Source organism: Danio rerio, chromosome 19, assembly GCF_049306965.1.
Source record: "Danio rerio strain Tuebingen ecotype United States chromosome 19, GRCz12tu, whole genome shotgun sequence".
In the NCBI taxonomy this organism is placed as follows: Eukaryota; Metazoa; Chordata; class Actinopteri; order Cypriniformes; family Danionidae; genus Danio; species Danio rerio.
Window position 1 is genome coordinate 44,626,684 of NC_133194.1, and position 15,049 is coordinate 44,641,732.

Consider the following 15,049-nt stretch of genomic DNA (forward strand, 5'->3'; position numbering starts at 1 on the left):
TATATATCTATGATTATCCCACAATAGAATTTTAAACCAGTCTCTTTTTGATCCCACAGATCGGAGCAAACTCATGGGGCAAGAACTGGGGTGAGGACGGCTACTTCCGCATAGCTCGCGGTGTGAACGAGTGTGACATCGAGACATTTGTAATCGGCGTCTGGGGCAGAGTCACTATGGAGGACATGCACAACCACCACCATCATCACGGTCGCCGCAAGTAGCTCCTGTACGCATTACTGGATGATTCAAGCCAATCAGGTCTTACGCAGGTTTGCTAGAGTCTCAATGTCCACCAAACCCCAGTGCCTTCTGGATATCACACAGATAAAGCAGTGTCCGCTGCCCCCCTCTGTCCAAATACACAAATCCACTGACGTCTAATGGAGAAAATCAAACTCAGATATATGTACGTGTGTGTATATATGGCAAATATCAAGGTTTTGGTGGAAACCTGCTTGTTACACTCCATTGCTTAAGCTCAAATAACAAACGCACTCAGGATTCAGTTTTCCAAAAACACACTTCACTTCTCACAGGTCTATTATAGAGATATTAGGATGTGTCTTGTTTTCTTTTCCGTACTTTTGAGGATCATCATCATCATCATCGCACACTAATGCCTAATTCACACTGCATGATTTTAAGACCGATTTGCTAGCAAGCTTGCTCACAGATCAGGCTGTGATTGGAGGATTTTTATGTGTGAACTACTGAACAACGAATCAGAGGCTTGTTGTCGAGACCTCGCAAATGAAAATCCAATATCCTGGATCATTTCTCGGATAATGATTGGCTAGAATTTTCCTCAATGCACTCGCTTCACCCTGCGTTTACATAAACACGAGAGCATACTAAAGCCACATCTATCAGCCGAACCACTGACAGATCAGCTGATTGACGACACTTTCAAATGCTCCCTTGATTTCAAACACTGTGATGTCATCACCACACAAGCAGCCAATAGTGTTCAAGTCTTTCTGATGGCTCCTCCCTCAATATTGGGTGCTGGACAGAGATGCCGGGTGCAGATATATCGCCCTCTGAAGGGCACTACAGTGTGAAAAAAAAAAAATCATGATCACCATATTAAAGTGTCCATCCAAACCGAAGTGATTAAAACTGGCCACTTCAAAGGGCCCTAGTATAAAAGAATGAAGTATTTTAACAAAATACAAGTGATGGGCATTTCGGGAAATGATCCTGTTAAAGCTGTTTGGTGTCACACACTGCACTCTATTCAGAAGGGCTCATCTCTATGCTCTAATCCAGTGTTTCTCAAACACGTTCCTGGTGGACCACCAGCTTTGCACATTTTTCATTACTGCATTCAAAATTGCATACTTCCATACTATATAGTAAGCTAAAAACAGTATGCAAGACGAGTAGCGTTCGATTTCATTGGCTGCATCCGAAACCGCCTGCTACTCAGTAGGTACTGCATTTGAATTTAAACGTACTACTCGGGCGATGGAAAAGTACATTCTATACAGTATGAATGTGAAAAGTATGAAAGGAATTCGGATGTACCACATTCATCATTTTGTCATGGTCACATGACCTACCCGCATCAACTGCGTCGCTTCACTTCCATTCATGAATTCTCTCGAGGGGGAATCATGGGATAGCGCAGCATGCATGGTATGCGCACTTCAGAATCTCGCCAGAAGTAGTAAGTCATCTGGGTACTTGCCTACTGATTTTTGAATTCTATGAATTCGGACATACTACTCGGCTCGCATACTTATTTTAGCGTACTGTATAGTATGGAAGTATGCGGTTTCGGACGCAGCCATAGTCTTGAAAAACAGTATGCGAGAAGTACCTGGATGACCTACTACTACCGGCGAGATTCTCAAGTGCGCATCCAATGGATGCTCCCATGATGCAATTGTAGAGAATTCATGAAGACACAACTGATGTGGGAAGGTCACGTGATATTGAGCAATGGTGGATGTAGTACGTAAAAGTTACATTCATACTACTCACATTTATACTATATAGAATGTACTTTTCAAGCAATCCTGTAGTAAATTCAAATGTAGTACCTATGATTTCGGACACAGTTTATGTTGCCCTAATCAAACACCTGATTCAGTTCATCAGCTCGTTTGCAGAGACTAAAACACCTGTATAGGGTGTAACAGACAAATAAAGCATCTAAAACATGCAGTGTTGGTGGTCTTCCAGGAACATGGTTGAGAACCACCTCTTTAAACCCTTCAGAGCAACCCTCAGAAGGGATTAAGGCATAGTGTTGAGCCCTTCAGAATGAAATCCACCCGGAGTTGTTGTCAGTTCATGTAGTGTGTGACTCCCTCTTGTGGATTAATTACATAGTGTGAACACAACATCGATTTAAATACATAAAATCAAGTCATGTGGTGTGAAGGACACAGCAATCTGTGCTGCTTAAAATCATACAGTGTGAACTAGGCTTCATGAAGTCACTCAGACAGTAGTCCATGTCAAAAGTGAGATCAAGATGGAGGATGCTTTAGGACCAGTAATTCATAAAACAAAACATAAAAAAACAAAAAATAGAATAAAATTATATATATATATATATATATATATATATATATATATATATATATATATATATATATATATACATATACATATACATACATATATACATATATACATACAGTTGAAGTCAGAATTAATAGCCCCCCTTTGCATTTTTTTTTCTTTTTTTTTATATTTCCGAAATGATGAGCAAGGAAATTTTCACAGTATGTCTGATAATGTTTTTTCTTCTGGAAAAAGTCTCATTTCTTTTATTTCTGCTAGATTAAAAACAGTTTTTAAGAACAAAATTATTAAATTACAAAATGATTAAATTACAAAAAAAAATTTCTCTATAGTCTACAGAACAAACCATCATTATACCTTGCCTAATTAGTTAACCTAGTAAACCTTTAAATGTCATGGCAAAGATAAAATAAATCAGTTGTTAGAAATGAGTTATTAAAACTATTATGTTTAGAAATGTGTTGGAAAAAAAATCTCTCCGTTAAACAGAAATTGGGGAAAAAATTAACAAGGGGAGAAATAATTCAGGGGGCCTAATAATTCTGACTTCAACTGTGTGTGTATATATATATATATATATATCCTGATAGATGGCAGTTCTCTGCATTCCACTGAGTGATTTTAAAGCTTTTTAAACATGTTAAGAGCCACTTTGGCTGTTGAAGTTTAAAGAACAGAAGGTGGAGAATTTCTTCATTAAAAACTACTGTTAGTCGCTCTCAGTTGCTCTCAGACTATAAGAAAAGCAAACCAAAATACACAATCATGCTAGGAGACCAAAAATGGACACCAGTTACTGCGATTTTATCCCTCATAAAGCATTTCAAATCTGTTTACTGCTTCTTTTTTATTTAGCATTTTGGGTTTAATTATTCAAATAAAAAAAATGTTTTTTAAAACTAAAATTACCATCATAACTGAAGAATGAATGTGAAAGAAGTCAGTTTTGTATGTTGCCGCATTTGTGCCAGTTTAATAAAAACATGATTTGAAATTTCTTATTACACATGAATTGTAACAAATGTATGCCCAATGCACAATATAAGTGACACTGTATATTTAAAAAATATCTTAAGAATTACTGAACATCATTGAACTTTAATTAAATTGCATTGAACTGTTCAAAACACTTTACATTTATGAAACCTACATATTTAAGTCAAACAAATCACCGTATACTTTTATAACAAGTTTTACTTGTATAAACTCATTTTTAAATGGAGAAATATGATTAATTTTTCATGCTGCATTGCTTTGTCAAAAGCACAAGCAAATTCAGTCCCAAAAGATTTGACATCTTTAAAAACAATATATAATTGTAAAAATCTAAATAGAAGAGCTAAATTAACAAATGCAAAGTTTTCTTTTAATGCATCTCTTCAAAATCTGTATGACAGGATAAAGCTTTAGAATATGTAACAGCCTCCTAGCCAAGGGGGGGGGGGGGGGGGGGGGGGGGGGGGGGTTTCAAGTGGTTCGGAAGACCCACCCCTCACTGACAAATGCCCTGAATTTGTCCCATACATCCGCTCATTTCTCCTAATTTGAGTGCTATGCCATAACAAATTGTGAAAATAAGTAATCGAGAAGGCTTTAAGATTAAGCAGAATCCTCTGTTGGCTGTCACTCATTGTCAAACATTCAGTGTGACCTCAGTGGTCATCTTCAGCTATTGTATTGTGTTTAAATAGAGAAAACATTTTACAAGTCATTTTCATTCTAAATCTTGGACCTCAGGCCAACTCTTGAAACAAAAAATGACCAATAAAAAGGTGTGAAGCATCAAGCGGACCACATTAAAACTGATTTCCATACTATTTTGGCGATTGTTATCATCTATGAATTTTCAAATGTGCCTTTTTTTTACAAGAGAGGTTGCAAAAATTGTGAAGCTCTTCATTATTATTATTATTATTATTATTATTATGTTTTAATCATTTTTTTTCAAATGGTCAAATTGTGACTGAGGAAAGTTGAATGTGCTGGCCAGTTTTTTATTTCTCAAATAAATGACGATAGGTTACAGATGAAATTTTTTAAAACAGATTCCTATTTTTCTTTTATTATAAATGAATGTAATAAATTTGTTTAAAAAAAGGTTTGTTTCACATTTTTTAATTGAAAATATTTAGGAAATATATTTTTTACATAGTGTGGTGATGATGGCCATCTGACAAGCTAATCTAGCAAAAGATTTAGCTCAAAATGTCACTAAAATCCAGTATTTAAATCTCATAATTAAATAGAAACCCTTAAACCAGGCTGGCTACGAGCCTGTGTAGTTATATTAGGTTTTAATTTATTATGCTGGGAAATAAAGCACAGATTCAGTGTCAGAATAAACTCTCTCAAGTCTTAAACTGTTGTATTCTTTAATCTAATAAGATTGTACACAAACATTGACATATTTTCATGTAATGTCTGTTTTTGTTGAATTATTTAATTAATTATGACTTTTAGTGTTTTAAAAAAAAACCTTTCCTATTCGTTTACGTAGAAGAAAACACTTAACATGAGATATTAGAAACATAAAGACTCTAACACAGTGACAAGCGAACATTACGTTGCTGAAATAGGCTACTTGCATCTTGAAATGTAAATCAGGCAAATTACACATATTAGCGTGGGTCAGTTAGCATCGGATAGACTATATCCTACATAGCCTACGGCAAAAACTCCAGCAAACCAGAACGATAATGTCATGATTAAGGTTGACATGGCTAATTCAAAGGCCTGTATTTAGCAAAACACGCTCTCAGAGAGAAGACCATATCAATTCAGCAACAGATGCTATATTAGCTGCGTATTAGCATTCAGCTAGCGTTTGTCCTCTATTAGTCACGCTAGTAGTTTCTATTTAGATAAAGCAGATTGGTTAAACATTTGGGCTTGTGTCATGAATATTCAATGTCTTAATATCGCCAGGTTTTGTTATTATGCTTTCACAATACACTTAAGGTGGACGATTCTCGTTTTCTTTAGTTCTGTAATTATGAATGAGTGTTATTTAAGAACAAAGTGTGTGTGTGTGTGTGTGTGTGTGTGTGTGTGTGTGTGTGTGTGTGGCTGTTTTACTGCTGTGCAATGTTACTGTTTCTCGTGTTGTTGTGCAAAATGCAAACCACTGTAGTGTTTCACCTGCGTGATGATGCAATAAAAGTCCTTCAGCCCACATCATCATCATCTGTGTAGCTGATTTGTTCCTTCTTTCTGTACTTTACATTCACAAAAACAAAACACACTTACGCAAATTCTTGCATTGCATAATGGGAAGTGTTGCAAGCGGTTTTGGTTGTCGTTTGCAGTGGTTGTTGCTAGATTGGATCAAGTTGCGGCCGGAAGTTAACGAGAATTATTTATAAAATTTCCCATTTATTGTATTTTATCCACCTCAACCCTATAGCCAACCATCACAACACTGTAAAGTAGTTGTACCGAGTTATCTATTAAATTATAGTACTTAATTAATTGTATTTTTAACACCTACCCCAACCCTAAACCCAACCGTCACAGTGCTGTAAAAATATGAATTATTGTTATACAGTGTCATTAAAAAATGCTGCTATATTAATGTGCATATTGCATTTCCAGTTGGGCGCGTATCCGATCTAGACTTTACCATTTGCAGTGGTGTAAAGTAACAGGTTACAAATACTCAGGCTTCTGTAATTGAGTAGTTTCTTATCAAGGATTGTAATTTACTAAGTAGTTTTAAACATATGTACCTTTACTTTCCCATCAACATGACATCAGATTGACATTGTACCCCAACGCTGTAGAAATGTTGCATTTTGTCTGAAAATGAAAATCGGGCTGACGTCAATGTCCAACGTCCAACCTAAAATCAACCAAATATCAACGTCTAATTATGTTACAGCTTGATGTTGTGTGGATGTTACCACTATGACTTCGTATTTTGGCTGCCATTCCTGATGAATAAATGCCAGTATTTAACGTCAATATGATGTTGGTTTAAGATGTTGGCTACATGTTGATTTTGGTCACTTTCTAACAACCTAAAATCAACCAAATATTAATGTCATTTGACATCAAAATAACGCTGTCCTAGCTAGACATTGAATTTTGGTCACCTGACGTCACAACCTAAATCAAACCTAATATTAACGTCGACATCGGACAACAGTTTATCAAATTGAGCTCGGCTGAGCCAGAAGCACCACTGAAAGCTTCCATCATCCATTTATAGTTTCTGGAGGAGTTACTGAAACTCCTCTGAAAGGTGGACCCAGACACAGCGCCAAACAAACCTATGCTGTTTTTCAGCCTTCCTAAAGCACATAAGCACAACTATTCTCCCAATGAAATACATGTTAGCCACATAGCAATGATGTTAGAGATACTGGGCAGACAAAAACCCCACTTATGACATGAATTTAATTTCACAGGCAAATGAGGCAAGTAAACTCAAAAGGTTCATGCGTCTATTTGCATGCAAATAGGGTGACTTATTCAAGCATTCCGCGTCTGGTGAAAACGCAGCATTAAGCTTTGATCATAATTGTGTCATTTTGGTGACTGTCGCTTTAAATTCAAACTAAATTGTGCTCTTTTCAAAAGAGGGCAGAGCTACAAATGCCTGTGTCATATTGGCAGATCCAAAAACAAGACTAACCTCCTGTGCTCATTAAGGAAAGATGGTCACTAATGGGCGGGGCTTTCCCCCTCTTATGACACGTACAAAGGGAGAATGTCAATCAAAGTGAACAACAAATAATACGCATATCAATGGTTACTGGTTTCTAACATTTAAAAAAAAATAACTTCATTAGACAAAAGAAACTCTAGTAGGTTTGTTATAAGTGAAAAAAGAGCAGATTAGAGCTGCAATCAGGCCTTATAAGTCTACGACAGGGCCGAGCCTGACAGAATTCAGCCAGAGCCCAACAAGTACATTTTGATTAACATCTTTAAAAAGCCCGAACAAACCAGTTTACACCCCGATATTATTCAAATGTGCACATGCACACATCTCTTTTGCCTTTTTTCAAGGATGAGCCGTTTATACATGTCTTAACAATTTACTCTTAACAAACGTAGGCTATAGGCCACTAAGAAGTTGGAACAAAAAAATAAAATAAGTCCTCTGTAACATCTCAGCACTCTAAATAGGCCTAGGTGCTGTACATTCACCTAGCCCTTAAACTGGCCGACACGCCAAATGAAAAGTAGTCTTTCCTAACAAACTAATTTAAAATAAAATATAAATTATGTATTTGGCCTTAACGAAATTAAGATAAAGGCTCTGCGGGATTTGTTTCACCTTTTCTCTTCACAACTCAGCCTTAATGTCACAGTGAAGCTGAATAATGAAAGAATAATGCCAACACTAGCCTACAGAAACTCCGTCTACATTATGCAGTTATGATTAAATTAATATTTAGTTATAATTTGAAAATCCTTTACTCACCTAGATTAGGCTATGTGTTTTTGTAGAGGAACATTATTGAATCCACTGTAAATGGCTTTAGCGGGGTCCTGCGCTCACTGATGGTGCGTCCAGCAGCACTGAACACCCTTTCACTACTGCTGCTGCTACAGGCCGGGATGCAGAGTTCCAATCAGGCTAATTTGGCATGTTTTGGGTAGGATTATTTGTTCATCTTCCACCAGCCAAAAACATCCAGTCTGATCTCACGAGAAAACGTAAGTATTTTTAGTTTTGTCAGTTTAGTGGCTAATTCGTACGAGTTCAATTGTACGAAATTGTCCAATTTTAAAAAGGAGGCGTGGCATCTAACCCCACCCCTAAAACCAACCGTCAATAGGGGATGAGCAAATCATAGTAAATTGTACAAATTAGATTGTATGAATTCATACGAATTAGCCACTAATTCAAAAAGTTACGAATTGCCGTAAGATTGTGTTTTAACATTCGTTACATTTTCCATGACAGCGGTTTCAATGTAGCGGGTGACCTCGTCATCTTCCCTGTCAGCTTGCTGTACACTTTCTTACTCCGCAAAATTTGCTCTTTCACACATCTCCGTCATCGTTTGTTTCACCTTTGCAGGGTTGGGATTGGATGCTGTCATAAACGATTTGATTATTTTCTTCACATCTTTACCACGCAAGCCCGAGCCCGGCCCCATCTAAAATGATAGAATTTAAGCATCGGGTTCCTTCGGGTTTGGGCAAAGATCTTCAGCTCCAGAGCAGATCATGACAGAATTTTCAGTTTTGAGTGAAGCGTCTCTATTATTAATAATCTAAAAAAAAAAACTCAGCAAATTAAAACAATAAACCAAGCACAAGAATGTTCCATATGTTTAATTCCAAAATAACTGATGACAAAACTGAAGATATTTACAGCACATATCGCGTAAAACACTTATGGTTTCTGTACAAAGAAATATACACATGCAGAAAAAAGCTAAAGTATAAAATAATCAAAATAAAATGAGTCTAAAATGATAATACATACATTAAAAATACAATGCCATCAGAACTAAAATCAGACATTCAATGAGAGAGAGGAAAAAAAAGTATCCAGTCCAAGTTCCCACGCTGTAAAGGCATCTGTACAACTTTACAATGACAAATAAATTAGGGGACATGATATGGGTCTGTACAGATGAAAATCAACAATTCCTACCGGGAAAGTGTCGCCGTCCACCGCTTGAAACATTTCATACGCCTCAAAATATAAAAATGAACATAAAAAAAACTGATGGAGAACGCGAGCAACAGGCCAATGTTTACAGACTGCAATATCACTCCAGTGACGATAAAAAAAAAAATAGTCGAATCTTACGACTAACCTCGGAACTAAAAAAAAGGACTTTAAACTATCAATATGACAAGATAAATATCATAATTTAAAGGCTTCACATTATTTGTTCATAACATCCTGCTATTCTGAAATTATTTCCATATCTAGTCTAAACTGGAGGTGCGCTTCGCAATCAAAAAACGAAACAAATCTTTGAAATGTCAATAAAACGGACACCGAATTACAAAACTAAACAACTCATCCCAATGTAAAGCTATGTAAACAACCGGTCACATCTATGAAGCGTTATAAGAGTGTCGGAAACAGAAATAAACAAAACTAATTCTCATAAAGCATGGAGAGCTTTGGCATATATCTCAACAGAAAAGTGACTAGCGTAAGTGCCAAGTAAAGAGGACAGGGCGTTTAATACTTAACCGAAAATACCAGCTTCAATAAATAACAGCAGAACTGATTCTACGTCTTTATTAAAGGTTTAACGGATGTCTTCAATAAATAGTCGCATAAACTGTCGAAGCCGCAACATTGCACATGGAAAGAACCAGAAAGGAGTGCGTTTACAGTATTCAGTCATTGTTCGATGTTGTCCTGCCGCCGTATGGCTTTCGCCGCCATCGTTATTAAAAACTAAAAAGAGAAACGTCAGACGTGTAGTATAGAATAAGGCGTATACATCTGTAGATTGCACAACACAATTTGTTCTAGTCGTAGTAAATAAACAAATTGGCAACACTTATTTAACTACACACTATGAATGATTTAAGCATTAGCAAATAGTTCATTCATTATTTGTTAAGTATTAACTCTAACAGATACAAAGGCTGTATTTCTGACTTTATAACGTGCTTAATGACTGTATTTTCATACTTAATTGTTAATTATTAATTTAGATCAGTGTTTCTCATCCATGTTCCTGGAGGACCACCAGCTCTGCAGATTTTCCATGTCTCTTTAACCAAACACTCCTGATTTAGATCATCAGCTCCTCATCAGAGACTGAAAGAGCTGAAATGGGTGTGACAGACAAAAGAGACATCCAAAACACGCAGTGCTGGTGGTCCTCAAAGAACATGGTTGAGAAACACTGATTTAAAGCGTAGGTCTCAATTCAGCTGATCCAAAAAAATCAAGGCGTTCAAGACGACTAGGGACTATTACGCAGGTATGAATTGGATGTGGTTGGAGCTAAACTGTGCAGAGCTGCAGCCCTCCAGGGTTTGAGTTTGAGACCATTGATTTGAAGTATCGCATTTTTTACAAACTAGTATGGCGTTTTTTCACTGACAAACGTCTTGAGCGCAGTATTACAAGTCGAGAGCACATTCATGTAATAAGAGCGAGCTGAAAAAAGGACTTTAAACTATTAATATGAAAAGGTAAATATTATCATTTAAAGGCTTCACAATATTTGTTCATGATATCCTGCTATGTTATTGGGTTCGTGGGCCCTTAATAACATCTCTGGGGGCCCCCAAGGTACATGGGCTCTTTGGATCATCCAAACTTCTCCCGCCCATAAGCGACGCCCCTGCGCGCACTTAAATATACGCTGCTCCCGCGCAAAACTTCTTGTGCGCACTCAAATATACGCTGCTCATGGGAACAAACTATCGCAAGTCGCAGACCAAACTGAAGAGCCTGGGGCTGGGTTCGTACACCCTTATAACATCTCTGGAGGCCCCCAAGGTACGTAGGCTCTTTGAATACTCCAAACTTCTCCCGCCCATAAGCGACGCCCTTGTGCGCACTCAAATTGGGGGTCGCAGCCTAAAATGAAAAGCCTGGGGCTGGGTTCATGGGCCCCTAATAACATCTCTGGGGGCCCCCAAAGTAAATGGGCCCTTAAAATCATCCAATCTGCCGGACCAATCACGAACCAATAATAAAATATTTAAATGTTGATTTGCATAGTTTATTGATCGTTTAATAGCTCATTCTGAATGATTGTAAAAGCCATTAACTACTCTTAAATACAAAGGGTTTGTAAATAACGCAATACTGAACTTAATGATGAACGTTTAATTAGTTAATGAAGAATGAAAACACAACCTATTTTTAAACATCTAGTTTGTAATAAATGCGATCCCTAAATCAGTGGTCTCAAACTCAACTCCTGGAGGGCCGCAGCTCTGCATAGTTTAGCTGCAACTACCTACATCTCACACCTGCTTAATAGACTCTAGTAGACTTGAACACCTTGGTTAGTTGGATCAGCTGTGTTTGATTAGGGTTGGTGCAAAACTGCAGAGCTGCGGCCCTTCAGGAATCCAGTTTGAGACCTTTGCTTTAAATATAATTATTAACAAAGCATGAAAATACAATCATTAAGCATGTTCTAAGTCAAGAAAATGTATTTATAAACTGCTTACTAACATCTATTAATGTCGAGTTCATGCTTAACAGATAATGAATTCACTCTTTGCTAATGCTTAATAAATGATTGACAGTGTGTAGTTATTATAAAGTTACCAACAAAACAAATTTAACTTGCATTCGGTAAAAATTTTGCAGCTAAATATCATCATCATCATCATTGTCGTTGTTGAATTAAGCAACTAATTACACTAGTAGACCAAAACAAGCTTTCACTTAAAATTCATTCATGTTTTTTGTTATTTTTTTGTTTTTATTGAAAGATGTACCTGAAAATGTGGTTTATTAACGCGCTCTACGAAATGTCGAACACTGGAAGAAAAAACGAACGAAATAGAAGCAGAGAAGCAGCCGCTCGCTGTCTGGCTCAGGCAAAACAAAAGGGCAAAACAAAGTTGTTCTCCGCGCTAAAATGGCATTTGCATCGCTTTCCTTGAAAAACCTCTTGTGCGGGTAACACACAAAATAAGAGTCCTTTTACGTAGATTTGTTGATCATTCAGCAAATCAAAGAAATATTTGATTTCCATATATATATATATTTATATTTAAATGGTTTTAATCTCTGCTTACAAGTCTGGAAAGGAAGCAGCAGCAGCAGCAGCAAATCAAGGCTCTGATATGCTCACACATTTTGATTGGCTCAGGACTGAAGGCGTCAGAAAGAGGATGAGATTGTTTCATTGGGTCAGATCCTGGGCTGTAATCGAGTCTGCAGGAAGGCTCTGATGCCAGTGAGAGGCCGCAGGTCGTTCTGGTGTTTGCGTCGGTCGATGAAGGAGATCAGTCTGGAGGTATCGATGCATTCGGCTGAGCGTCGGCCCCCGCCGGCTCTCAACCAGGGCTCCTGTAGACATGAGGTGGCTGGTGGACGTTTGGATGGCTCCATCCGGAGCAGCAGGCACATAAAATCACGCGCCGCCTGACTCACTCCCTGGAAGTAGTCATCAGGAAAGCTGAAGTCCAAGCGGCAGATGTTGAGGCAGGTCTCCTCCACGCTCTCATCAAGGAACGGAGATGCTCCGCTCAGCATGACGTACGTCAGGACCCCCAGACTCCACAGGTCGGAGGACAGAGAGACAGGGTCCCCGAGGACCAGCTCAGGGGCTGCGAACTCCGGGCTCCCCAGCAGAGGGTGAACGTACGGCGTGGAGTTGAGCTGCACAGCATCACCGAAGTCCGTCAGCTTGACCAGCGGCTGAGACGGGCTCTGCTCCACCACCAGATTCTCAGGCTGAACACAGAACACAACATTAGCGTCACGTTTAAATGAGGCACACACACAAAAAGAGCAAGCTCAAACTGACTAGTCTGCACTTTGACTGAACCTCTAAAGTTAGATGTGCCAAAACTTTCTTCAATTAAACAGAGAGAAAACTGAAGTCACTGCGTTTGGGAATGAGGTTCTCAAGGTGAATGCGCACCCTGGCACTAAGGCTCAAACAACAAAAATAAGGTCAAGAATCTTGGTTTTATTCAGGAGTCAGATCGGAGTTTCAGAAGTCATGTCAAAGCAGTAACTAAACCAGAGTACTATCACCTCAAAAACATTGCATGAATTACACGCTTTGTTTCCAGGAGAGACCCTTGTTCATGCTTTTATCAGCAGCAGGATGGATTACTGTGATGGACCCCTCATTGGCCTTCCCAAAAAGACAGACAGTTGCAGCTGATCCAGAACACAGTCAATACAAACGTAAGCACAGAGGTGGATTACCGTCGATAACAGTGGCGACTGCAGCCATACGGCTGTACGCAATGTGCATACCTACCATGAGAGGGCGGGATTTAATGGCGCTTTATTTATTTATTTATCACATAATTCAAATGGATTATTAAACATTATACACTATGATATATTGACAAAGAAGGAATGAGAATGAATAAAGGTGTGTGTTTGTGTGCATTAAAGTGTGTAGCGATGTACTTACATGGTGGGAGATGAGTAAAGAAATCTATTGGCTTTAGTTTTGCAGGCGGTTTTTCTGCACACTAACAATTACAATTCAGATAGCTATTGTTTAAAACAAGGTTCAAAATGAGTAAATGCTCTTTAAAACAGATAAACCTAATTGAGACATTTGCCAAAAGGCCTAAATCTAATGAGACAAATACTAATTCCCCACACGGAGTGCACACCGCAGTCTCATCATCAGCACCTGAGCCAGGGAAAATATGTCTTTCATCAGACAGATCAGATCCAGCAGCTGCGCAGCCTCCTCGCATGGAACGGAACCATTCAAGTTGTTTTATACAATTTTATCTGACTGACTGGCATAATAAGCAGACATCTACATTAATTGCCGTGAGATTGCGTTGGTTTTCTCACCCTTCCAACCGAGTTTGTTCCACCGAGGTAATGTGGGAACATGTTCATTGCTGTTGCGAATATTGAAAAACACCTTTCCTGCTTATTAAAATTATTTGATTAAATGAATTAGATTGTAATTGACCGGCGCAACATGCTAAACAGTTTAATATAGGCTTCTCCGAAACTGAAAACTTCACTTTAATTTTATTTGACAATCCAGTTCGCGATTCGGCATTGTTGAAGCATAGCGGATCTGTTTTGAAGCACTTCACCTCAAATGTTTTCGTTCTTCTATTTTTATTTAGATGTAAACTGAACAAGAAAAATACTTAAACACAGAGACAAACTATATACAAAATTCGTTGTAAAAAGATTTTTTTTTTCCAAGAAAAATACACAATTTATATTGTTGTTTGAGCCCGTCCAATACTCAACTGTGCGGCAGGATGATTTTTGGTCAGTGGAAAATAAGGATTTAATTAATGGTTTACTAAATGTTTCACAATCTTCTGTCATATATGTGCAAATTTTTTAATGTCATAATGTCAAAGATTAGAGGGGGTGGTGCTGGATTTGTGCGTACCTAGGAATAAAATCCTGCAGGCGCCCCTGGTCGATGATATGTTTACATTCATGATATATTTGCATTAAACGTGTGGAATTTTGCCTCATTTGAGTCTTGACCAATCAGAAAGAAGAAAACAGCCACTGAGAAGAAAGACCAACAATTTCTGTGAACCGACTGATATTGAACTTTATTATGAACAAATATCTCAGATTCTGTGCGCAATAACCTTTACTCTGCTTTACAGTATCATGATTAAGTGTTGAATACTTTAGGTCATCCATCAACATGATTTCTGCAAGAGTCCTGTAGGATGTACTGAATAATAATAATAATAATAACTCAAAGCGCTTTACACATTGGGAGAATCTCCTTATCCATCACCAGTGTGCAGCATCCAGCTGGATGACGCGACGGCAGCCATATTGCGCCAGACCACACACTAGCTGATTGGTAGAGAGGTGACAAAGCCAATTATGATGGACAGAGGCCAGTGTGCAAATTTGGCCAGG

The 15,049-nt window shown here is 38.0% G+C and overlaps 2 protein-coding genes across 15 annotated transcripts in view; one reads left to right on the forward strand and one right to left on the reverse strand.

Annotated features, from left to right (window-relative positions):
- tinagl1 (tubulointerstitial nephritis antigen-like 1) overlaps positions 1 to 453 on the forward strand; it is a 61,504-nt gene extending 61,051 nt beyond the window's left edge. Inside the window, 1 exon segment of the mRNA NM_001044977.2 lies at positions 60 to 453. Coding sequence (NP_001038442.2) covers positions 60 to 224 — 165 coding nt within the window. The 3' untranslated portion in view covers positions 225 to 453.
- Positions 1 to 15,049, reverse strand: part of trioa (trio Rho guanine nucleotide exchange factor a) — a 784,286-nt gene that overhangs the window by 567,051 nt on the left and 202,186 nt on the right. For 12 of the 14 annotated variants that reach the window (XM_073930886.1, XM_073930887.1, XM_073930885.1 and 9 more), the window contains one exon: positions 8,812 to 12,895. The exons of 1 other annotated variant lie outside the window; for it this stretch is intronic. In XM_073930886.1, the coding sequence (XP_073786987.1) occupies positions 12,350 to 12,895 (546 nt within the window). In that variant the 3' untranslated portion in view covers positions 8,812 to 12,349. Of the gene's footprint in view, positions 1 to 8,811; positions 12,896 to 15,049 lie in introns of those variants that run through there. One more of the 14 variants, NM_001104526.1, reaches the window with a different exon arrangement.